At 38.6% G+C, this 24,516-nt stretch overlaps 2 protein-coding genes across 8 annotated transcripts in view; one reads left to right on the top strand and one right to left on the bottom strand.

Moving 5' to 3' along the window:
- Positions 1-8,113, top strand: part of mpp6b (membrane protein, palmitoylated 6b (MAGUK p55 subfamily member 6)) — a 35,654-nt gene extending 27,541 nt beyond the window's left edge. For all 7 annotated transcript variants that reach the window (XM_017693865.2, XM_017693862.2, XM_017693864.2 and 4 more), the window contains 7 exons: positions 2,164-2,295; positions 2,376-2,472; positions 2,793-2,861; positions 2,977-3,138; positions 4,987-5,189; positions 6,659-6,787; positions 7,937-8,113. In XM_017693865.2, the coding sequence (XP_017549354.1) occupies positions 2,164-2,295; positions 2,376-2,472; positions 2,793-2,861; positions 2,977-3,138; positions 4,987-5,189; positions 6,659-6,787; positions 7,937-8,113 (969 nt within the window). The remainder of the gene's footprint in view (positions 1-2,163; positions 2,296-2,375; positions 2,473-2,792; positions 2,862-2,976; positions 3,139-4,986; positions 5,190-6,658; positions 6,788-7,936) is intronic.
- Positions 8,114-9,323: 1,210 nt separating this feature from the next.
- On the bottom strand, positions 9,324-23,915 carry gsdmea (gasdermin Ea). The gene is made up of 10 exons (XM_017693867.2): positions 23,745-23,915; positions 18,901-19,116; positions 17,725-17,917; positions 16,212-16,386; positions 15,221-15,341; positions 14,980-15,117; positions 13,625-13,752; positions 13,113-13,503; positions 12,938-13,011; positions 9,324-11,490 (listed from the first exon to the last, which is right to left on the bottom strand). Exons 2-10 carry the CDS (start codon positions 19,106-19,108, stop codon positions 11,266-11,268), a joined length of 1,653 nt encoding a protein of 550 aa, XP_017549356.1. The 5' UTR covers positions 19,109-19,116; positions 23,745-23,915; the 3' UTR covers positions 9,324-11,265.
- Positions 23,916-24,516: the final 601 nt, after the last annotated feature.

Below are 24,516 nucleotides of genomic sequence, written 5' to 3'. Positions count from 1 at the left end.
TCGATTACTATAAAGTCTCGGTCTTAACTCAGACTCTACTACTTTAAAGTCTCGGTCTTAACTCAGACTCTACTACTTTAAAGTCTCGGTCTTAACTCAGACTCGATTACTATAAAGTCTCGGTCTTAACTCAGACTCGACTGCTATAAAGTCTCGGTCTTAACTCAGACTCGACTGCTATAAAGTCTCGGTCTTAACTCAGACTCGACTACTATAAAGTCTCGGTCTTAACTCAGACTCGACTACTATAAAGTCTCGGTCTTAACTCAGACTCGACTACTTTAAAGTCTCGGTCTTAACTCAGACTCGACTACTTTAAAGTCTCGGTCTTAACTCAGACTCGATTACTATAAAGTCTCGGTCTTAACTCAGACTCGATTACTATAAAGTCTCGGTCTTAACTCAGACTCGATTACTATAAAGTCTCGGTCTTAACTCAGACTCGAGTACTATAAAGTCTCGGTCTTAACTCAGACTCGATTACTATAAAGTCTTGGTCTTAACTCAGACTCGATTGCTATAAAGTCTCGGTCTTAACTCAGACTCAATTACTATAAAGTCTCGGTCTTAACTCAGACTCGACTGCTATAAAGTCTCGGTCTTAACTCAGACTCGACTACTATAAAGTCTCGGTCTTAACTCAGACTCGACTACTTTAAAGTCTCGGTCTTAACTCAGACTCGACTACTTTAAAGTCTCGGTCTTAACTCAGACTCGACTGCTATAAAGTCTCGGTCTTAACTCAGACTCGCCTGCTATAAAGTCTCGGTCTTAACTCAGACTCGACTGCTATAAAGTCTCGGTCTTAACTCAGACTCGACTACTATAAAGTCTCGGTCTTAACTCAGACTCGACTACTATAAAGTCTCGGTCTTAACTCAGACTCGATTACTATAAAGTCTCGGTCTTAACTCGGCCTCGACTACTATAAAGTCTCGGTCTTAACTCGGCCTCGACTGCGACAAAGTCTCAGTATTAACTCGGACTCGACAACTGCAAAGTCTCAGTCTAGACTGCTCCTAAGTCTTGGTCTTAACTTGGAGTTGACTACTACAAACTCTTGGTTCATTCTTAAAATATCTAGGTCTCGGTGCACAGACTCGACACAGATTCAATTCCTACAAAGTCTCAGCCTTGCCTTAGGGTTACCTCTAATGGTCTACAACAATATTCAAATTCTAACACAGAACTCACCCGTGCACATGCGTACTGCCAACACAGCCGGTCAGCTGGTGATATCCCAGGATGCTTTGTGCTCGAAAGTGATCCCTGTGAGCCCTATTAATAACACTCCACATGTTATCTGGGGCAGAACACGCTATCGCTCACTCAGACACAGACAGACTCACACACGCCTACTTGTTCTAGCTCACCTTCTCGTTCTCCTGGATTTTGAACTTAAATTTATATGAATGTAGGGCTGAGTATCAGATATATTGCATTAATGGAAGCAAGATTCTTCTTATCTATTAGCTGATGAATCTAACCTTAACTCATTTAAACCTGTCTCGTTGAACCCTCTTCATTTGCCCTTTCCATCTAAATGGCATAAAGCAGATGGAATGTTGGCTGTGCAGTTGTGATGTTACAACATCTGATCAAGGGTGTGTGTGTGTGTGTGTGTGTGTGTGTGTGTGTGGGAGGGGAATTTAGCCCTTGAATTGCCCAAACAGCTTGTGTTCACACTGACCTGTCACCCAGACCTAGAAAATGTGAATGTATCCCACGGTTCCTCTCAAATTCTTCATGTAGAACTGCAGAATGGAGTGGAATAAGATTTTATGGACTGATGAGTCTAAATTTGTAATTTGTAATCGCATGATACAGTGAAGCAAAAACGTTTTTTGAAACACTGAAAGCAATTCTGCCAATGGAACAATGGGACAATGGAAGCTATAATAAAGTTCAGAAATAAATCCAGATTAGACAAACTACATACTGAAAAAGTTGATTTAGTTGTTGAGGCTTCTGTTGAATTTTCTGTCCAATGTATGAAAACTTACATTGGACAGAAAATTCAACAGAAGCCTCAACTGATAAATAACTGAATGGCCATTTTGTCTGTAAATGTAATAAATGAACCCACATACGACCTTTAGAGTTTGGAGAGTTAGACATAGACAGTATTAAGTGATTAATGATGCGTCTGCTTCTGTCTGACAGGTTTATGTGCAGCCACACTTTGACTACAATCCAGCCAGTGACAATCTAATCCCCTGCAAAGAGGCAGGGCTTGCCTTCAAAAGGGGGGACATTCTCCAGATAGTGAACAGAGAGGACCCAAATTGGTGGCAGGTGTGATTTTGCATTCATTTGGACTTGTTTATTTGGGTTCAAGTCATGATGTTTTATTGTACGACTGTAATGATTGATAGGCATGTCACATGGTGGGAGGAGCTACAGGACTCATTCCCAGTCAGTTTTTGGAAGAGAAGAGGAAAGCTTTTGTTCCAAAGGACTTTGATGGAACAGGTACAGTAAGCTTGCATGAAAACGTCATATACTAGAATATGTTATCAGTATATTGCAAAATATAAACGAAATATGTTTATTGAATTTTCAGTTTAATTTATATTTGGGGCAATAATGTGCATATACACATTCTAGTGCCCATACATAGTGGGTTATATTGGAATATATAGAGTAGTATATACAAATGCACACCCAGAATGTGTAAAACACCTTGCAAATGCTAAGAGATCACAGGCTCAGGTACACATTGTATGCATTGTATGCCCTCTAGTGGTCAAATAGAAGAATCACAGCCTTTTTTCCTTCTCCTTCACTGTCAGGAATCTTGTGTGGAACAGTGAGTGGTAAAAAAAAGAAAAAGATGATGTACCTCACTGCTAAGAACGCAGGTGAGCTGCCCCGACATTGCGATCTCTAGTTATAATCTCAGTGTTATCGCCTGCTTTTTTGATTGGGTAAATATCTTCTCTTGTGATGTCCATGTTCCTGGTGGCTGGAGTGCAGAGTTTGACCGGCATGAGCTGCAGATTTATGAGGAGGTGGCATGTATGCCCCCATTCCAGAGGAAAACGCTGATTCTCATTGGAGCCCAGGGAGTGGGCCGCCGCAGCCTGAAGAACCGACTGATGGTGCTGCATCCCACACGCTATGGAACCACAGTACCATGTGAGTATGCACAGTCAAGACCTAAACCTATATTTTTATAAGGACATTTGGTCCTCACAAATACCACAGTGCAAGTACATATTCCCATTTTTTCACCTGTGATGTCACAACATATATATCTACTCACACACACACACACTCACAATTAAATAATATACATAGAAAAATAATTTTCTATGACTGAGCTTTTAGAGGCTATGGATGTCTGGTTCCTATAACCACTTGTATGAACAATTCTGACTAAGTTTTTCTAGAATGAAGCATTTCACATCAGACTACTCTAAATAACTTTGTATACTTCTTAATGCTTTAATTATGCAGAATTTTTGTAAAAAAATGTTGGAAATTCCCTTTGAGTATAATATTGCAGCCTTGAGAGACCCAGACATCGAAAGGAGCAGCTGAAGTTTATTTTTTCTGAGGATTGCTTGACAATTTCAGTCTCAAACTCTATAGTTTGTTTTATACAGTCATATGAAGAAGTAAATACATCCTTTGGAAATCTTGTTGATAGATAAAGGTGGTATAATTTAACATGTGACACAGTTAACACTTTTATCATCCTTTATGTAATTAAAATAAACAGTAATGCAATTTTATTTTGTGGAAAAAGCAAATACACTTCTACCTATATCACTACTTCAAATGTGTCAAATGGAAATCAGGTGCACCCAGTCAGGCTGTGATGATTATATCCATTCAAAATATCAAAATATAAAGAACTTACCTTATTTAAGTCTCAGACATCTAGTCTGGTTTCTCTGAGACCTTTGCAGAGAAAGTTGTAGATGCCTATGAGTCTGGAATGGGGTATAAGAGAGATTCAGAATATTGGAAATCAATCATTCTACTGTCCAGAAAATCATCACAGGCCAGGCCAGCCACCAGCAAATTTAACCTAAGAGCAGACTGTGCGCCAGGATGAAGCCTTTGCTGTCTAAAAAGAACATCAGGGCAAGACTAAAGTTTGTTAAAGAATATTTAGACAAAGACCAGGACATCTGGAGCAATGTGCTTTGGACAGACAAGTCAAAGATAGAGTTGTTTGGCCACAGTACCAGAAGTTTGATGAAAACCAAAGACAGTATTTAATTAGAAGAACCTCATGCCAACTGTAAAGCATGGTGATGGAAATGTTATGGTTTGTAGCTACTTTTCAGACTCAGGGCCTGGCCAACTTGCATCTATAAAATCAACCATGAATTCTGCTGAAGAAGTGAACCTTCAACAGAATAATGAATCCAGTCATACAAGTAAACGGAAGAAATGGAGGGCTATGGAATGGCCTGGTCGTAACCCAGATCTGAATCCCATTGAAATGCTGTGGGAGAAATTTGAACCAGGCTGTACGTGCAAGAAAACCCTCAAACATTGCATGGTTGAAAGAATTCTGCATGGGAGCAGCACTAGTTACTTAAGACAGGGGTGTACTTACTTTTTCTACCGACAAAAATGACCTCAGTTACTTTTTAAAATAAATGATTGCAAAGTCAAATTTTCCATATTTTTTGATCTGTTACACAATGTTTATCTATGCATAATATTTAACTGAAGATCAAATACTGAAATGTCCTCATATGTTGAAAAAAAAGAAACATTTCATAATGTGTGTTTTAGCCTAAACCTCTTTTTGAATGAAGTTTGAAGAGGGCAGCTAGTCAGAACAGCTTAATCCTAACAGCTAAAGAGATGTTGATAAAATGGTAATGTAAAAAATAAATGATGACTGTTTTTGGCATGTAATCCCACAAACATTAGAAACAGGCTTGAGTGAACAAAATAAAATACAAGAATTCAGCAGAATACAGACTGAATGTAATGTAATGCTTATGTCCATTATTGTCTCAGTGACATCTCGGAGGCCAAGGGAGGACGAGCGCGATGGTCAAACTTATCAGTTTGTGACGCGTCTGGAGATGGAGATGGACATCAAGGCCGGACGTTTCTTGGAACACGGCGAGTATGACGGCAACCTGTATGGCACCAAGATCGAGTCCATACATGAGGTGGTCAACACCGGCCGCACCTGCATCCTGGATGTCAACCCTCAGGTCCGAATGACGACCTTCATCCTTTATAGATAACAGCCACTCTTTTTAACGTTTATACTTATAATACATTCTTTGTACCAATTTTATACATATGCAAATCTATTGTTTTAATGTTTAAATCTTGCATAATCAGCTTGAACAAAATAGATTTACTTCTGTTCTTATGTTCAATTTGCTATATATGTCTGTCATCATTAGCTAGTCTGATCTTTGGCAGATTTTTAACATTGTTGACTGGCTCATATCACAGATAATTGATCTCTACAATCTGGAGTGCCACTGTCTCACTCATGTCATAATTCCTGTTGTCAAGAGGATGGGTTCCTCTTCTGAGTTTCGGTTCCTCTCAAGGTTGCTGCATGTTGACCCAGCTTTCTCCAACAAAAAATAAGATTGTAGGGGAGAGTGAGGCCAACCAAAGACATTTAGTTTTTTGTGTAATAATTATGAGAATATTTAAGCACGATTAACCATTTTTATATGCAATCTACACAAATGAAAATGCAAACTTTGTTTGTAACAGATGCCCATGGTGAACAATTCAGCCAAAAGTGGCAGCATTGCAAACATTACAACTTAACCCATAGAGTTTATTGTAACAGATGGTGGGGCTAGTTGTAATACATGCTAAAATACAAAACATTTAATTCAATACAGTTCAGTGCTGTTTAAACCAGGCACCGTTGCACATGGTGATCTTGTGTGCAGCTGCTTGCTCATGTAAACCATTTCATGAAGTCCCTCACCCACAGTTATTGTGCTGATGTTGCTTTTAGTGACATTTTGAAATTCTGTAGTGAGTGATGAAACAGAGGACAGATGATTTTAACACACTTTGTGCTCCAGTAAGCAGGCTTGCTCTGTTTTTTTGTGCGGTCTACCGCTTCCTGGCTGAGCTGTTGTTGCTCCTAGATGCTTCTATTTCACAGTAATATCCCGAACAGTTGACAGGGGCAGATCTAGCAGGACAGAAATTTCACTAATGGCAGAGGTGGCATCCTATGACAGTGCCAAGTATAAAGTCTCTGTGCTCTTCTGAATGACCCATTCTACTACCAGTGTTTACATCTGTGGAACTTGCATGACAATGTGCTAGATTTTATACACCTATTAGCTATCAGGTGTGGCTCAAACACCTGAGCTCAATAACTAGGAGGGATGTCCACATACTTTTGGCCATATATAGTATTTTTCTTTATTTAACTAAAACATCCAAGTGACATTTTACCCTGCGTTAGTTTAGAACCAAGGTTCTCCAGCCCTGTTCTAAAGATTGCCTACAATCACACATGTATGACACCAACCAAATGCTTGGGTTTGTTGGTGCGTGATGGGTGGTGCTCTTTAGGCTTTAGTGTTTTTTCCTCATGCTCTCAGAGTGTTTTTCCTGCCTCTACTACCCTTGTTTTGCCAGTTAGGGGGGCTAAATAAGATATGCTGTAATGTTTTCCTCCTGTCTCTCTGTGCAGGCTCTGAAAGTGCTGAAAACTGCAGAGTTTATGCCATATGTCGTGTTCATCGCAGCTCCTGAATTCGAAACACTGAAAGCCATGCACAAAGCTGTCGTCGATGCTGGAATCACCACCAAACAGCTCACGGTAAATCCACATTAGTACTGATCATTCTAGCACTTGAACTTTTCATTTCATCCTTTCCTGGAATCAGATATACACGCCTACATTTCAGCTCCTCACTCTCATACATCACTCATATATAAGTTTTATAGAACGTCTGAGAACATCTACATGATGAATGAGTCTTAATGATGAAAGTTTTACTAAAATAATATATTTGTAGCAATATGAGGGCCTTTGACTCATGTCAAGATCTAACTTTACATGTTTCGGATAATCCAGTTAAATTGAATATTTAATATCTAATTTTAAGAAAAAGACACTGCAAATCAACACAGAATGAATACTTGTTCCATTTATTTAAGATTAAGATTTATTTTAAAAAGTAATTACTCCCTAAACCTAATAGCTTCTCTATCTGTGGGTAATGACTGTCAATTTGGTTTGCTGGAGTCTCAGAGACTTAGCAATGGCTTTGTAACCCTTGCCAGACTTGTGCATTTCAATTACTTTGATTTGCATATGTACTTGAATCTCTTTAGGAAATAGCAACATGTGCTGCTCTTTGAGACCTTCTAGCCTGCTCCACATTGCTAGACAGGTTATTTTTAAGTAATGTTTAGTCTGTAAACTGGTGATTTAGTAGCTAAGGATCACATAGGATTTTTTTCCTTCAATAAATTAATCATCATTTAAAAAGTTAAAAACATTTTGTGTTTACTCAAGTTATCTCTGTCAACTATTAAAAGTAGTTTGATGATCTGTAACATTCAAGTGTGAAATATCTGCAGTAATAGAAGAAATTGGGAAGGGGCAAATACTTTTTCACAGCACTGTATGTCAGCGTCTTGTACAGTTTAATTTAAATGCACAAATCACTACTTTCTAGTGTCAAAAAAATAGATCAATGGACCCCTGAAAAGGGCCCATGGGGTCCAAGGAATACAGTCATCCAGATGAATATGTGGAGAAGCAAATTTGATCAGGACAGACATGTATAGGCATGTGGCCATTACCTATTACAGACGAAATTTTGATGCTATGTCTTCTGTAGTGTCCGTTTATGTATGTACCAGTTCCACTAATATGAATCTCATATGTCCTATTAGCCACTGAAGTGATTCAAGGGGTGGAACAAACACTGAGTCACTGATTTTTTTTTTCCTCTTTCAGGACGTGGACCTGAAGAAGACGGTGGATGAAAGCTCTCGTATCCAGCGCGCATACAGACACTATTTTGACCTCACCATCGTCAACGACAACTTAGATGCTGCTTTTGAAAAGCTGCAGGCTGCTTTAGACAAGCTGTGTATGGAACCACAGTGGGTCCCTGTCAACTGGGTATACTGAAGACACCTTAGCCCAGACCAGGGCACTTGTGTGAGTGCGTGATTGAGTGAGTGTGATTGTGTGAGCTGTCACAGAGGTGATATGAGTGGGGCTAAGGGACGTAAGGGACTGACCAACCTTGCGTCCTCTTTCCAGCTTCCTTCAAGCTCTGCTCTCTCTTTGTGCACACAATGCAGTTTTTTCTACTCGAACTCAAAGGGAAGAGTACCTATTTATTTTGATATTTGTACATTTTCAAGGAGAACTTTCTATTCACTCCATCTTTGAATTTAAAGAAAGGTAGAAAAAAAAACTGGCCATGAAGATTTGGAGGCCATATTTTAAATTGTTTTTTAATTTATTGTTTTGGTTCATTTTTGTGTGCAATTTTTGTCCCACAGTTCTGTTTGGCTGTTTTTGTTGTTGCTCCTACACTATTTCTTTTGTTTTATAGTCAGTTAAAGGCTTGTAATGAGTGTAGTAGGCAAGGGCTTTAGTAGAACACAATGGTTGTAGTTTAATTTCTATACTTTTGCACTTAGAGATCAGACCAACTCCTACACAAAGGCCTCCAAGTGCAAATGCATGGACATTGAGAAATTGAGGCTAGTATAGATCCTGACACCAAGAACCTGTTTACAAAAACCTGAACCTTTTAAACTTTGTTTCCACTAGAAACATTGTGTTTTGCCACATATCCACAATATAAATGTGTTGTAAAGATGTAAATCCATTGTACAAAACCGATATCACTGTCTACATACAGCCTATTGTAACACACCAACTTTGTGTCTGCATTGCAATTTAATTTTTTTATTAATATCCGTTAAGTAGTTTTTTAAGCAGTATTGGTTTGTTACAACCTTGTCTTTTATCTGTAGAAAAACTTATTGTGTTTGCTACTGTTATAAAATGCCACATGACCTGTCTAGCAAAATCTGTCCGTGTTTTTTCATTAGTGTTTAACTTTGTCAACAAGACCCCTGAGGGAACGCAATAAACATACAGAACATTTTATTTGTTTTTCCACACTGGTCTTAATACCTCTGATTTTTTTTCAATGGTCCCTTATTAGTGCCTTATTAAAACAAGAACTTAACACAAGTTCAGACATTTAAGAGCTTTCATACAGTATAAAGTGATCGTGAACATTAATTACTTGGAGTATTACTATTAATTACTGTAAATTACTAAATCAATTACAACTAATTCAAAACACTGCGATCGTAAATGGCAGTAAATTGATTTTAATTTTTTCGCTGTAAAAGCTGCACATGCATGAAGATATGAACTAACAAAGAGTGAACACAAAAATTAACAGGAATAAATGAACATGAATATCAATACAGTTCAAATAGGCCATATATAAACATGTAACCACTGACACTTAGTACACTATAACAAAAGCTACATGCATAATATTCTTGGTCTATTAATAAAAACAAATGAATCACACGAATGAATTTCAATGTCATACTATGTAACTGTGAAGGGAAATAAATTTGAGTTACAGTCTCAGGAGATACAAAAGCAGTGGTTAGTTTATAGCTACAATAAGGAACACTTACATACAGTCATATGCAAAAAGTTGCTTGGCTGCCTCTGTAAAATGTGGGCAAAAGTTACGGCTCATGTCCAATTAACAAATAGAAATTGTGCTCTAAAATCTGTTAGAAAAATGTCACATTTATGTTTGTTCCTTATGAGCAAATTTTCACTTAAAAAATTCAAAATCTACCCAAAACCTAATTTGACAGGGGGTGCTATAGTTTTGCATATGACTCTATATGTTTTAGCAGAGGTTTGCTTGTTGCACTACACTGATTCCTGACTGTAGATTTTAAACAATATAAGTATTACATAAACACTAAAGGATAGAAAATACATTGATACAATATGATATTTGACACAAGTAAGCAAAGATGGGCAAAGTCAATTTTATTAGGCTGCATCTACAATAACATATCAATAAATACATTACTACAGAAGCACCCAGTACAAAGGCACCTTATTTCAAATATCTCAGTCAAGCTTCATTGTACTTCATTCAGTAAAAAAAAAAAAAAAAAAAGAAATCTGGCATAAAACATTTTAACTTAAATATATTAAGGTTTACACTTAAGAAATCAGTGACAAATCATTTGAACTTATTCATATCATTTAAAACTCAGACAACAGAAATTAGAAATTAGGAATGAATTGACCGCACTGTTATTAGTCTTTGTATTTTGAGAACTGTTTGGTTTGATAACTAACTGTATTACATTATAACATCTGACACAAGATATATTTTTAAAAATTATTGTTTCAGCTTTTAGTAAAGGATTAATAAATATATTGAAAAAGACACTGAAATGTCATGTGGCAGATTTCCTATTGAGAGACAAAACATCTCTAAGTCTGTATTAATAATGTAACATTATTAGTAGCCAGAGCAGCTGTATGATTATAAATATAGGCCAAAATGTGATCTGTCTCTTCATGCTCTCTAATATTTTCATCCTCACCATCTGGGAGAACATGTCCTACCTCCACCATATCAGTGTCTGTTCTGGCCGTTATCAAGACCAATTCTATCAGACATGAGTTCTCGCGACAGTGCTGTCTACAGTGCTTGCATTACTTGCTGCTTCTGTTATTCAAGCAATACTATGGTGGTCAACATGTCTGGTCAAGATAAGACTGCACAAATTCTAAATCATGCTCAGAGACAGAATCCTTACTGAAGAGAGAAACAGTGTCAATCACTAATCGCACTTCTCTAGGTCAAGTGTTCTCTCTCTCTCTCTCTCTCTCTCTGTCTGTCTACACATTCATCAGGTAAAGTTTAGGTAGACTTCTACATGCATATCTGTTTCGTCAAAAGCTTTTATATAGCAGCAGCTTAACTATAAAGTGTGACTAAATGACTCAAATAAGTGTAGCCTTAAACTCACAAAAAGCTAAACAAATACACATAAAATATATAAAGGCAAGAAAATATAAAGTTAATAAGTATCTTATTATATAAAGCATTGCTAGGTAGGAAACAGATTTGGTTTTCATAAGCGTATAAATCATTACCAAATTTAAGCTAATATCTCATACAGAAAAGTATAGGATAGTAGCCTAAAATGTGTGTAAAATAAAAGCAATGTGCTTTAATACCTTTATAAAGTTCATTCATAACGCATCTATGTTTCACTCAGGTACATAAGGCCATGGATGGCTATGCATAGCATTAGAGGGAAGTGTTCACAGCAGCTTTCTGTCTCTGCCCAGAGCTTTTTCTCTCTCTTCAGCGTGACTTTGGATAAGCTAAACAGAGTTTTCACCTTCAGGAACACATCTTCATTCTGCAGGGGAGATGGCAGGCTGTCAACGGGGAGAGGCTGTGAATCATGAGCCAAAAGATTCACCTGACAAAGCAAAGCAGAATTTGTCTTAGTTAAGGTGTTAAAGCTGGATCAAACTGCAATTATGAGGAACATGAGAGCATATTGTACATTGAAGCCCCACTGCCTGTTTACAAATAACCCTGAAATCACACAAAGACCCCGACCCTGAGGGAGAAGCGGCTTAGAAAATGGATGGATGGATGGATGGATCACACAAAGCAACAGTCCAGCAATTTCTCTCAAAATAATATATTGCTGCTGTCGGAAGAAAACCTTGTATCTCCAAAATAGTAAATTCATAGGAGAAAGAAAAAATACTTCACTTTCAATGTAAGTCAGTGGAACCAGAATTTTTCCCATGTTATATTGGGTCATTTCTTTTAGGCCACTCATTATAAAATTTACAAACAATGTAAAGAGTAACAAATACTTTCAAATTATGTCAAAAACTGAAAAATGCCAAAAATTGAGATACAAGGTTTTCTTCAGACAGCAACGTGTGTGCAATATGTATGTTTTCTTTGTTTGCTTTTAGGTACATTGTGTATACTTCTAAATTAAGATGCAGTGCAAAAATGACAAGACTATAGGAGTGACTATACTTTTACATCAGGCACAACCTCAACTTCATCCACAGAAGACAAGCAAATGGGCTTCTTTATTTATTGATATTGTCTTGTGCAGCCTATAACCAAACTTTACTTTGAATTATTTAGAATCTTTGTAGTTGTCACAAACTTCACATCCTGGACTTGTGTGGTTGTGCACATGGTTAGGCGATGTGCTTCTGCTTGTTTTTCTATTGTAACTCAAACTTTGCTTCACTCACTCATTATCACATACCTGCATTTCTGGACTCATTACCTCCCACATTTATACTCCATTGCTTGTCACTGCCCTGTCTCTGTTATATTCATCATAGTTACATGATGTTTTCTTAGTTTATGTCTTTATTTTCTTCCCTGTGTTTGCATGTGCATATCCCTACTTGTTTCCTGGGCTAGGATTTCTACTCAGAGGCTGACAAGCATAAAAACCATGAATTAAACATTTCCAGTGTGAACTGTGAATATTTGAACATACTATCAGAAACCATTAGCACATAATTACTTTGTTATAATCTTATTATTTCATCAATATTCATTACAGTTATACATGTTCCTGAGTGGGAATAATGTGGAAAGTGGTGATGTAAAGAAACACATCATTCCCATTCCCAACTGAAGAGTGGTAAAATAACCCCAGATGAATTACTAGATAATGTGTTCAGATGTGATTTTGCCACAACATGGCAACAACATTGTTCTGTGACCCTGAAAGCACATTTTGTTCTGTTGCCTATTTTTGAACTACGTCTGAAAAAATCTGGAAAAACACTGGACTATTAATTTACCTTTAAGAAATTTCACTACCTCTTTCTGAAGAAATCATAAGTAAGCATTGCTAATCAAGTAGATACCAGACTTACTAAATCATTTAACCCATTGAGAACTTCTGAAGAGCAGAGGCTTTCTAGCAAGATGAGTCCATCGTTGGTCAGTCCTAAACACAATGACATAATAAATAACACAAACAATTTATTGACACTGGCTACATCTAAAAATATCCTTCTTACGTAATAACATGCATAAATTCACCCTCACCCTCAGCAGCAGTGACGAGCATATGCACTGCAGTCAAGACTGACCGGCTGTGCTTGGCTGGCTTTATCGAAGGTCCATTTTGACTGGACTGAGCCAAGTGAGGACCATTTGGATCTGTCCTTTCAGAGGATGAGCCATTCAAATAAGATGCCACTGATGACATTCCATTGTAATTAGTTTCGTTCTTCTTGGCTGATGTTTGAGCTCCATTAGGATGTGACAGTGCAGACGAAGATCCAATTTGGCTGATGGGTGTGGTGGACAGACCATCTGTACTGTTTCTCAGAGGCTGTAGCTGGTCCAAAAAAGTGTCAATAAGCTCATTTGAGTCGTCATCCTGAGCAAGGCAAGAAGCCTCGCCAGCTCGTAACTTGAAGAGTAAGTCGTCCAGCTTGGAGAGAAAAGAGAAAAAAGATTTAGCCAAAAATTTTATTCGTGTTTCCAACATGCACATACCTCCACATGAGCCTTCAGTAATGTTTTCCACTTTTTCTTCTTGGGTTATTGCTCACCTTGTACTCCAAAGTTAACAGAAGTACTCGCTTCAGTAGAATCTTTCGGAAAATGAACAGGAGGGACAAGCGAGACTGAGCTGGCAAATGAGCCAAGTCAAGCATACTAGCCTTTACACCTGACAGCACTGTAGCAAAGACAAAACAACACACACAGATATAAACATATGTAATGTGAACATGCAACATGATTTTTCAAACAATTTGACTAATTAAAAGACTAAAATGTAAACAAAGTCATTTAGAGTGGTTTGAAGCAAGATGCTTATTTTTCCTAGATCAGAACTGTTTATACATAATATGTAAAATCTCAGTGTCCATGTGTTGGTTCACTGGTCATTTTGGACTGTAAATAAAATGGCTATATTCATAAACATCACAATCCCAGGGGCTGTATTACAGAAACTTCTTAAGTCTCTAATCTTATCTGTTTAGTCACCATGACTTCATGTAGGACTGAACTTAGTACAGTAGCTACTATTACAGAACAACAGTTCTTAAGTTCATCTTATCCTAACTCCAGATAAAAACAGCATTACAGAAATATCCTAACTAGGCTTACTTTTCTATATTCTGTCTTAAGACAACCCCAGAGCTGTCTTAACTCTATTGTAACCATCTGTTTCTATTGTTTCATGCAGCGACAGGCAGTATTGTTCACTATAACTAGTATAATGATGCTACATTGTATATTCTACGTTGAAAATGGTGCTTTGACTTAAGAGGTTTTTTTAGAACAGCATTTTAAAAATCTCAGACGCTGCAGGCCACTCTCCATCATCCCCTTTTATTAGCTTTGTGGGTTTGTTAATGAAAACTCATCAAATAAAATATTACAGTAATGGTGATGAACAATGAAGATGTAGCGCTGAATGCATGCCTGTTTATTAGAAGGGATAATGTTAGCACTGTTGGCTTACACGTTAGGGAAAGTGAAACTGAAACCTGGGGAGCGGTGATGCTCTGACAAACTGTACGAACTGCTGCCACAATATATTGTTTATTGCTTACACCAGTAACAGCTGGTAGCTGTCTGGCTAACAAACTTGATTATTTTAATTACGTGGTTACGTTTTCAGATGTGCATGTATGCAGATTAGGTTTCCTAGCTTAAGACAAGGTGCAGTGAAATAAGACCACATTCCTAAAGTAAGATTTGCTTCTGTAATATGAATTTGTGAAGAAAAAAAAAACTTCTCTTAGCCTGTCAGATCGTAACTTAAGTCAAAAAGATAGGATATGCTCTTTACATGAAAAGGCACTTGTTGGTTTAGATTTGAAAGACAGTCTGAAATTAGTACTGAAAAAAAGGAAGAAGTTTGGCAGTTTGGCAACCCAACTTTTCAAACACACACCTTCCCTCAGGACACTCAGGGAAGACCCCTCTGGTATTTTTGGTAATGCCGGTAAGCCATCCACTTGATCCTCACTGTGTAATGAAGGCTTAGTAAAGTCATCATCCGATTCAAATCCATCAGGGTATGCAGAGAGTTCTGAGCACACAAACAAAACACAGATTATGTAGGAATTTGGAGGTGTGCAGTTCCTTCCTGTGATAGTCCATATTAAAAGTAAGAACATAGACACACCACTAACCATAGTGGCCATCACTTTTAATGTCCAGACTTATGACATTGTAAGCCAAGACAGTCTGTGGAGGTATCTCAATGGCAACATTTGTATCATACTGCAGATTGCTGCTCTCTTTCAGACACACCTGAAAAAGCATAAATGCACAAGCACAGACAGACTTAAAAAAAACAGAAGTTCTCAAACTTTTTATATACATAATCTATTTTCTAATGAGCATTTTTTTATACATTTTTTTTATTTATTTGAAAGAATATGCCAATATAAATTTTTACACATTGGCATGGTTTCTCTTGTGCACTCTCATCTCTCTCGCTCGCTCTGTTACTGTCTATAGTTATTATCTACAGCAGTTAGAGTCTACAGTTTGGAATAGTGCCAGAATTTGAGTAGTGGGTGCCCATAAATTAAACCAGGGATGAAGTTCCATGGATGATGAAATGTGTAAGGCTGGTGAAAAAGCCACAACGGATCTTTCCCCTTGCTTGTTACGCTTGCCCGAAGAACGTTATGCATTTCTGCAAGTAGCAAGAAGAACAAGAGGAGTTGATAAGAGGAGGGTGAATGTTGTTCTTCTGTATGATCAGCAATTCCAAGAAAGATATACTGATAATAAACACTTTTTATACAAGTTGACACATGCTGATCAATGAATTCAAGCACAATTCAAGCAAAGCGCTGCATACAACTGAATTAGTGCATGCAAATGGGGTTGGGTCAGGTTTCAGCTTTAGCTGTACTAGTCTGGCCTGATCAGCTGATGTCTTAAATTCATGGGTAAAGGTTTGGGTATGGGTTTGGCTTCAGGTTCATTCCCATGCCTCTGGACTAATCACATTCACTTCACCTGAAGAAGGCTTTGTTAATTAGCTATGAAGTTGAATCAGTTTGGTTAGAGTAGTGAAATCACAAAAATGGGCAGGGTAGGAAGTGGAGTGGTAAACTGTGGTCTATGTTATGAATGATCCATCCACTCAGACATCCTTCAAAGACATACCTCTGCTGGATAAAAGCCTAAGGCATTTAGTATGGTGCTGCAGCTGCCCTCTTCCACACCACTGTACTCAATGGTGCAATCACAGGTGGTGAAGATCCGTTCAATCACTACTGTGAAGGCCTGCTGAGTTTTGTCCCATGTCTGCTCAATGAGTTTGTGCTCAAGGTCCACCTTCCTATATGCCAAGAACCACACAACCATCACAAACTGAGCATCTTTACAAAGCCTCAATATGTTTGCAATTAGCAATTATGTGAAGGTACTACTGCAGGTTCAAAATCTTTTTTAAATGAAGCTAGCCTTATTAAATGTGGCATCTTCAGTGACAGCAGACAAATTTATTAAAGAATGGAATATACAAATCACTCAGTTTGTGCACAAGTGTAACACAGCAAGTAACAGGTTATAGAATTTGTCACTATTCAATGAATCAAGGTTCTACGCATCTGTGCAAACCACTTAAACACAGGCAATAATATGTGCATGGACTTATTATTGGTTAAGCAGAAGCTATAAAACTGAGATGTCTAACACAGTTTGGTGACTTCCCTACTCTACTGTGCCTGTTGAGTCAGGTGTGTTTAAGCAAGGAAACTGTGCTGAGGTTAAAACGACATGACAATAAATCCAAAATACATTGCAGTCTGTATGTAATTGACGGTGACAAATTTTATTTGTCACACTGGATTTGAAAAATGATTAACTTAATTGTTACTAACTTAGCAAGTGTATGCTTTAATTTGAGGGTAGGTATGTCCATGTTGAGTGAACCATAAATTACAAATTAGCCTTGTAGGTATCAGTGTTTCCCAGATGTTGCCTTTGCTATCCTACTTCACCTTATCAGTACATATTTGTTTTTGAAAAAACCCAACTACCTCAGTGGTTGGCCATTCTAACTGTTCTGACTTTGATTTAGATTAGTTTAACCTCAGATGGTTTACCACAATATGTAAACCACTGATATCCCTCAGAAAGCCCAGACCACACTTATCTTTTTTGATAATACAGCAGAATGAAATCTCAAGTGTACAAAAGCATCTTAACTGCTCAGATCCAAACAAAACTCATGGGATGGCTTTTCAACTTGCAGTTAGTCAATAATGCTACTTTTTTCAATTAACTACTTTTTCAAAGAAATTGTGGAATTTTTAGGGACTTGTAAAACAAGAGTAAAACTTTCTTGACTGGTCAAGCCAACCACCTGACTCACCTACGCTGACTAATCATTTCATTCACTGAGATCCACTAAAACAAACAGGAACTGAAAGTAGTTGTACCACTGGGCTGGCAGTCAAAAAAATTACTTCATTATCATGTTAGTCTGTCCAATTACTTATGGCCAACATAAATGGGAGACTTAAATTCTTAGAACAGAGCTTCTTAAATGCTGCACTGTATTTCTTACGTTACATTTGCCACATACTACTATTAGTAGTATATTACTGCCAGGTAATTAACTGTGAAGACATAATATGCACATCATGCTGCATGCTTAGTGTTTTTTCCTGACCTGCTTCTGGAGTCCTGTAGGAGCCTTTGCATGTTCACTTTTTCTTTGTGAAGCGTCCCAAGAGATAACGCAAGCTTGGATGCACAGTGCCCCTGTGCTTTTACATTAAATGCCGCTACCCCAGTGTCCATCGATCCACCCACAACACTTCCATGCTTCGCTGTGTACTTTAGGAACTCTGCTCCCTCCAGCTCTGTTAGATGCATGCAAGCAAATTCAGAGATAAAACACAAGCAATCATGTTACTGAAAACTCTACTTTGAGAACACTACTTAAGTAGAGTGAAGATGGAATGTGTCTTCTGCTGGCTCAAATACAGACAATGCACAAATACACATAAATACACGTCTTTATTATCCAACATTGACCCATTCTGTCTGATGAATATGAGTTTAGGAGTAAGCATGTGGGCTCACTATTTGACAAGCAAAAGGTCACTGCTGCCCTTTTTATTTGTGTTGTAACTGCATATTAATGATTTTAAGACATTTATGATCTAATTCAAAACCATTAATACACTAATTTCCAAAAAGTTATAAGACCTTTAAAAGGGTAGGCCTTTTTTAAAAAGTGGTGCCAATGTCAAAATGACTAACAGGCACGATGTTCTTTACACATTCTTGAAGCAAGTGAGAGGCCTAACAAGAGATGCATGGTTACATATTAGCAAAGATATACTTGAACTTGGTCATTCATAACCTTGCTGAACTATTCATGTGAGCCATTTGAAATTGTCTTTGGTGTTATGAATTCAAGCCGTGCTAACATTACATGGGACAAACACATTGGAAGTAAGATAAAGAGTATATTAACTGTGTAAAAATGTTTTGTAACTTTCTTGTTGTAAAAGGTTTGTCTTGTCCACTATTAGCATTACCTTTTGACTTTTCAGTCTTTCTGTTTTTTCTCTCAGCACTGTCTACTTTGTTACTCCAAAACTCTGACAATAACCTAATTACAGCAGTCTACTGTCAGGATATTCTACAAATAAAATTTTTGTGAGAATAGTGTTAGAAAACTTGAGAATTATGTTATTCCTAGAGAATTTCAAGTACCTCATGTCCCCCCGCCATAAAAAAAAGCTTTTACTGAACATGCTACCTTCCACCTGAAAAAAAACTTCAGCACTTTGGTGCCAAAACTTAGTATCCTATAGCAGAGTATGTGTGTAGGTACCTGGTTCAATACGTTCCCCTTGTAGCAGGTCGTTAAGGGTGAAGGCTGTGGGTCTGTATTTGGTTCTCTGCCAGAACCACACTGCCGGTCGCTTTATAACAACAGCCAGTGGCTTCAGCTTTTCAGAATCGTTCACTCGGGAAACAGCGATCAGACCTTTACCTTCATCAGTCTGGCGAAGCAGCGTGTGTGTGGCCTTTCCAAACATCTTCCACCCTAACAGACAGAGATTTTTTGTGAGGACTGCACTTATTCTGGTGTTTTTTCACATCTTCCTTACAAGCATATACAACTCCATTTCCAAAAAAGTTTAGACGCTGTGCAAAATGTAAATAAAAACAAACTGTAATGATGTGTAAACCATTTAAACCATATGTTTCATTGAACATGATTCAAAGACAACATATCAAATGTTGAAACTGAGAACTATTTTTTTTTTTTAATATATGCCCATTTTGAATTTGATACCAGCAACATGTTCCAAAAAAGTTGGGACGGGGCAACAAAAAGGCTGGTAAAGTTGTGTAATGCTAAAAAACACTTGGTAGTTGAGTGACAACAAATCAGTAACATGATTGGGTATAGAAAAAACATCTCAGAGAGTCTTTCGGAAGTAAAGATAAGGAGGGGTTCACCACTCTGTGAAAGATTACGTGGGCAAATAGTACAACAATTCAAGAACAATGCTTCTCAACATAAAATAGCAAAGAACTTTGGCTTTTCATCATCTATGGTACATAATAGCACTAAATGATTCAGACAATCTGAAGAAATCTGTGAATGTAAGGGACAAGACCAAAAACCAAAAAAGGGTTTTTGCTGGTTGTGATCTATAGGTCATGATTCTGTAGTGGAAACTACAACCCCAATTCCAATGAAGTTGGGATGTTTTGTAAAACATAAATAAACAGAATTTTTTGCAAATTTTTTATTGATTTGCAAATCCTTTTCAACCTATATTCAATTGAATACACTACAAAGACATGGTATTTAATGTTCAAACGGATAAACTTCATTGTTTTTTGCAAATATTCCCTCATTTTGAATTTGATGCCTGCAACACGTTCCAAAGAAGTTGGGACAGGGGCGTGTTTCCCACTGTGTTACATCACCTTTCCTTTTAACACTCAATAAGTGTTTGGGAACTGAGGACACTGATTGTTGAAGCTTTGAAGGTGGAATTCTTTCCCATTCTTGCTTGATGTACAGCTTCAGTTGCTCAGCAGTCCGGGGTCTCCGTTGTCGTATTTTGCGCTTCATGATGCGCCACACATTTTCAATGTGAGACCGGTCTGGACTGCAGGCAGGTCAGTCTAGTACCCGCACTCTTTTACTACGAAGCCACGCTGTTGTAACACGTGCAGAATGTGGCTTGGCGTTGTCTTGCTGAAATAAGCAGGACGTCCCTGAAAAAGACGCTGCTTGGATGGCAGCAGATGTTGCTCCAAAACCTGTAAGTACCTTTCAGCATTAATTAAGTTACCCCTGCCATGGGCACTAACACCCCCCCACACCATCAGAGATGCTGGCTTTTGAACTTTGTGCTGATAACAATCCGGACAGTCCTTTTCCTCTTTGGCCTGGAGGACACAACGTCCATGATTTCCAAAAACAGACCACAGGACACTTTTCCACTCTGCGTCAGTCCATCTCAGATGAGCTCAGGCCCAGAGAAGCCGGCGGCGTTTCTGGGTGGTGTTGATATGTGGCTTCGCTTTGCATGGCAGAGTTTTAACTTGCACTTGTAGATGGAGCGACGAACTGTGTTCACTGACAGTGGTTTTCTGAAGTGTTCCTGAGCCCATGTGGGAATATCCGTTACAGAATGATGTGGGTTTTTAATGCACTGCCGTCTGAGGGATCGAAGGTCACGGGCATTCAGTGCTGGTTTTCTGCCGCTTACTTGCAGAGATTTCTCCAGATTCTCTGAATCTTTTGATGATATTATGGACTGTAGATGATGAAATCCATAAATTCCTTGCAGTTGCATGTTGAGAAATGTTGTTCTTAAACTGTTGGACTATTTGCTCATGCAGTTGTTCACAAAGTGGTGAACCTCGCCCCGTCCTTGCTTGTGAAGGACTGAGCCTTTCAGGGACGCTCCCTTTATCCCCAATCATGACACTCACCTGTTTCCAATTAACCTGTTCACCTGTGGAATATTCCACACAGGTGTTTGAGCATTCCTCAACTTTCCCAGTCTTTTGTTGCCCCTGTCCCAACTTCTTTGGAACGTGTTGCAGACAGCAAATGCAAAATGAGTGAATATTTGCAAAAAACTAAGTTTGTCCATTTGAACACTAAATGTCTTGTCTTTGTAGTGTATTCAATTGAATGTAGGTTGAAATGGATTTGCAAATCATCGTATTCTGTTTTTATTTATGTTTTACACAGCGTCCCAACTTCACTGGAATTGGGGTTGTACTGCGTGAGCTTAGAAACGCTTCTGAAAACCACTCTCTGTGAAAACGGTTTATTGCTTCATCCACAAATGCAAGTTAAAACTATAAAATGCAAAGAAACTGTAGATAAACAGGATCCAGAAACACCACCACCTTCTCTGGGCCCAAGCTCATTTAAAATGGAGTGAGGGGAAGTGGAAAATATCCTGTGGTCTTATTATTCAACACTTGAAATTCTTTTTGGAATTCATGGACTTTGTGCTAAAAACCATTGAGCTTGTTATGAGTGCACGATTAAAAAGCCAGTATTCATCAGGGTACAGGGGAGCATTAGTGCACACGGCATTCATGATGTGCACATCTGTGAATCCATGAATGCTGAACGATATATACAAGTTTTGGCAAGATATGCTGCCATCCAGACGATGTCTTATTCAGAGAAGGCCTTGCTTATTTCAGCAAGATAATGTCAAACCGCATTCTGCATGTATTACAGCAGCACTGCTCCGTATTAAAAGAGTCCGGTTGTTAAAGTGGCTTGCCTGCAGTCCAAATCTGTCACCCACTGAAAACATTTGGCGCATTATGAAATTAAAAATATCCATCCATCCATCCATTTTCCAAGCCGCTTCTCTGTCAGGGTCGCGGGGGGGTGCTGGAGCCTATCCCAGCAGTCATCGGGCGGAAGGCAGGATACACCCCGGACAGGTCGAAATTAAAAATATGACACAAAAATATTAAACAAGAATGAAAAAAAAAAAACATTTTACTTTTAAAACTACAGCAGTTGGTCGTCTCAGTTCCCAAACGGTTACAGAGTATTATTGCATGCCCCTGTTTTGGAACGTGTTGTTGTCATCAAATTCAAAATGGGCATATATTTTTCAAAACCAATGAAATTTCTCAGTTTAAATTATTTGCAAATAATTGGATTTAGTTTTTATTTATATTTTGCACAATGTCCCAATTTATTTTTTGGAAATGGGGTTGTAGAAAATGCCACTGTAGTTCACACCATTTGATATACCATTTGAAAGAAGTAACAAAATAATATTATAATAATATAATTATATAATTCTTCTGTTCTTTCAATCATCAAGAAAACCAAAATCCTGACAGCTATGACCTAAGCGGGTTCTGTGGGTAAAGTCCCTTGTCTGAGAAAGTCTGTGACATTTCCTTTTTCCGCACAGTATGGCAAAAAACAAGTTGCGCCCAAAAACGTGTTCCTGTGTGTGCACAATCACAGACGCACACATTCAGGGTTATACCTGCTAATTTGACCAGTCATAAGCAAACCATTACAGTTTCTCTGAAAGAGGTCATGTGAGAACAAACACGGAGGGAAAGAAAGCAGATGGGTTATTGCAGATTGCCTACAAATCATTCTAATCAACCTAATTCTAATCTAATCAAGCAATGAGGAACAAATTTGGATGAATCATTAAGAAACTGAGTGCTGGTATCATAAGGGAAAAGTGGGCTAGCATCAGCTATCTAATCCTTTATGTGCAGTTGGGTTTTGAGAAAGCTCTGGAACTCCCCTTGCCCTCTGACGTTCAGGGCACTTACAGCATTATTCTGGTAAGCTGTCTACTGATTTAGGACACATGTTCAGGTTTCGCGTAACTTCTCAACATCTGTTTGAAGGCTGATTGCTCTAATCAACTATCTGCTTATTGAGCACAATAGGGCAAAAATGAGGTGCACTTGAATGATTATGGCTGGCAGATGCATCTGAATGACTTATGGGGCCACAGATCCTATAGGGTGAAAAACAGCAACCTAATGTTGGAAAGAAAGCTTGCATAAAATCCCACACAACAAAAATATATATTTAACAACATTTATCACTTTAGTCATGTCAGGGGTTGTCTGAGCTTAGATGTAGTGAAAAATGGGCCAGGTGGTATTTTAATGATGTATTTTATCCTATCTAACTATCCAGCCTAACAGTCATGGAAAAGTGATGGACAGCCATGAAGATATTAAAGCTGTCAGCTCTCTTTATTAAAGCCCTTATCTACAGAAGACAGCAAGCAAGATCTTTCAAGATGTTGCCCTCATAACTTTGACTCTGGTCAAGTTAAATTTGACTCCTTTTATATACCAATAACGTTTTTGCTATGCGGTTTCAGTTCCTTAACAGAATTACACACCTTATTATTGGACATGGAAGCTACATTCTTCTCATTTCGTGGTATTTTGGCCTTAAATTGAATGAAGAAGCTCGAAAGTGAGAGGACTGAGTAACGGCAAAGGCAGCCCAGCATCACAGAATTAAACTGAACACAAAACAAGTGAAGAGGCTGAAAATTAGACCCCTGTCATCACAAATATAAGCTCTTCTAAACTATCAAAACTACAAATCCATCAAGACTTTATTAGACAACAGTTACTCTCCCTCTCCGCTACAGTTACAAGATTATATAGCCGAGTTACCTCGATGTGCTGCTCAGGTCCTGGCGCGGTGCTGAAAACGGTGAGGGCTCTTCGCTCGGCCGATAATAGAGAACTGAAAGCTCAAAGGCTCAAAGCGCCGCTGAGCACCAAACACAGACAAACCGCCACTTTCTCCGGCAGGGAAAGCGGAGTGCGCGGCTGCTGCTCAAATGACGGAAAAACGGCGTGCGAGCGAAGAGCAGCACCACCCCGGGGGGCGTCGGACTGTCTGAGAGAAGGCGGGGAAAGGCCGCCTCTCCCTGCAGTCATTGGTCGTTTGAGCTGTCTGTCAACGCAGAGGCGGCTAAGTTCGGCCTCTCGCGCGCCTGTTTTTCGCTTTATTTTTTGGTCCTTAATCCGAATCATATGAAGGGAGTCATGTGCGGACTTGTTCTGAGACGTTGGCCTCCAGCATTCCTAACAGAGCCGTGTTGTGGGAATGGAAAACAAAAAACAGATAAAATCCACTTTGTGCCCTAACAGAGTCTCTGCTGCTCTGTAGAGCTGCGCATGTTTACCAGTAGACAGTAAAACACGACTCGGTGGTCTTCCACTATGAAGGACCTAGCCAGCCCACCATGTGCAAGCAACTAACCACCTTATAAAGTGAGACAATTCAAGAGTGTGGGAGCGGGTTTCCGTCCCAGGGAGATGTGTCTAGTACTGTCATCGGAAGAGTGAAGGACCCTTTATAGCAGCTCTGCGAGCTTGCCGCTCTGAGAGAGGCTGACTGAGGAGAGGAAGCTGTGGTTTGTTATTTCTGCTGCCAAGC

Source organism: Pygocentrus nattereri, chromosome 27 (assembly GCF_015220715.1).
Source record: "Pygocentrus nattereri isolate fPygNat1 chromosome 27, fPygNat1.pri, whole genome shotgun sequence".
Lineage (NCBI taxonomy): Eukaryota > Metazoa > Chordata > Actinopteri > Characiformes > Serrasalmidae > Pygocentrus > Pygocentrus nattereri.
The sequence above is the reverse complement of the archived record's forward strand: the minus strand, read 5'-3'. Positions and strand labels throughout refer to the sequence as shown.

Excerpts from the sequence above, each read along its gene's own strand:
- gsdmea (XM_017693867.2), bottom strand. The coding sequence starts at position 19,108 with ATGTTTGGAAAGGCCACACACACGCTGCTTCGCCAGACTGATGAAGGT. Across the intron at positions 16,387-17,724 it reads CTACAGGACTCCAGAAGCAG|GAAGGTGGACCTTGAGCACA; the intron begins GTCAGGAAAAAA and ends CTTGGCATATAG. Across the intron at positions 15,118-15,220 it reads TAAAAGTGATGGCCACTATG|AACTCTCTGCATACCCTGAT; the intron begins GTTAGTGGTGTG and ends TTGTGTGCTCAG.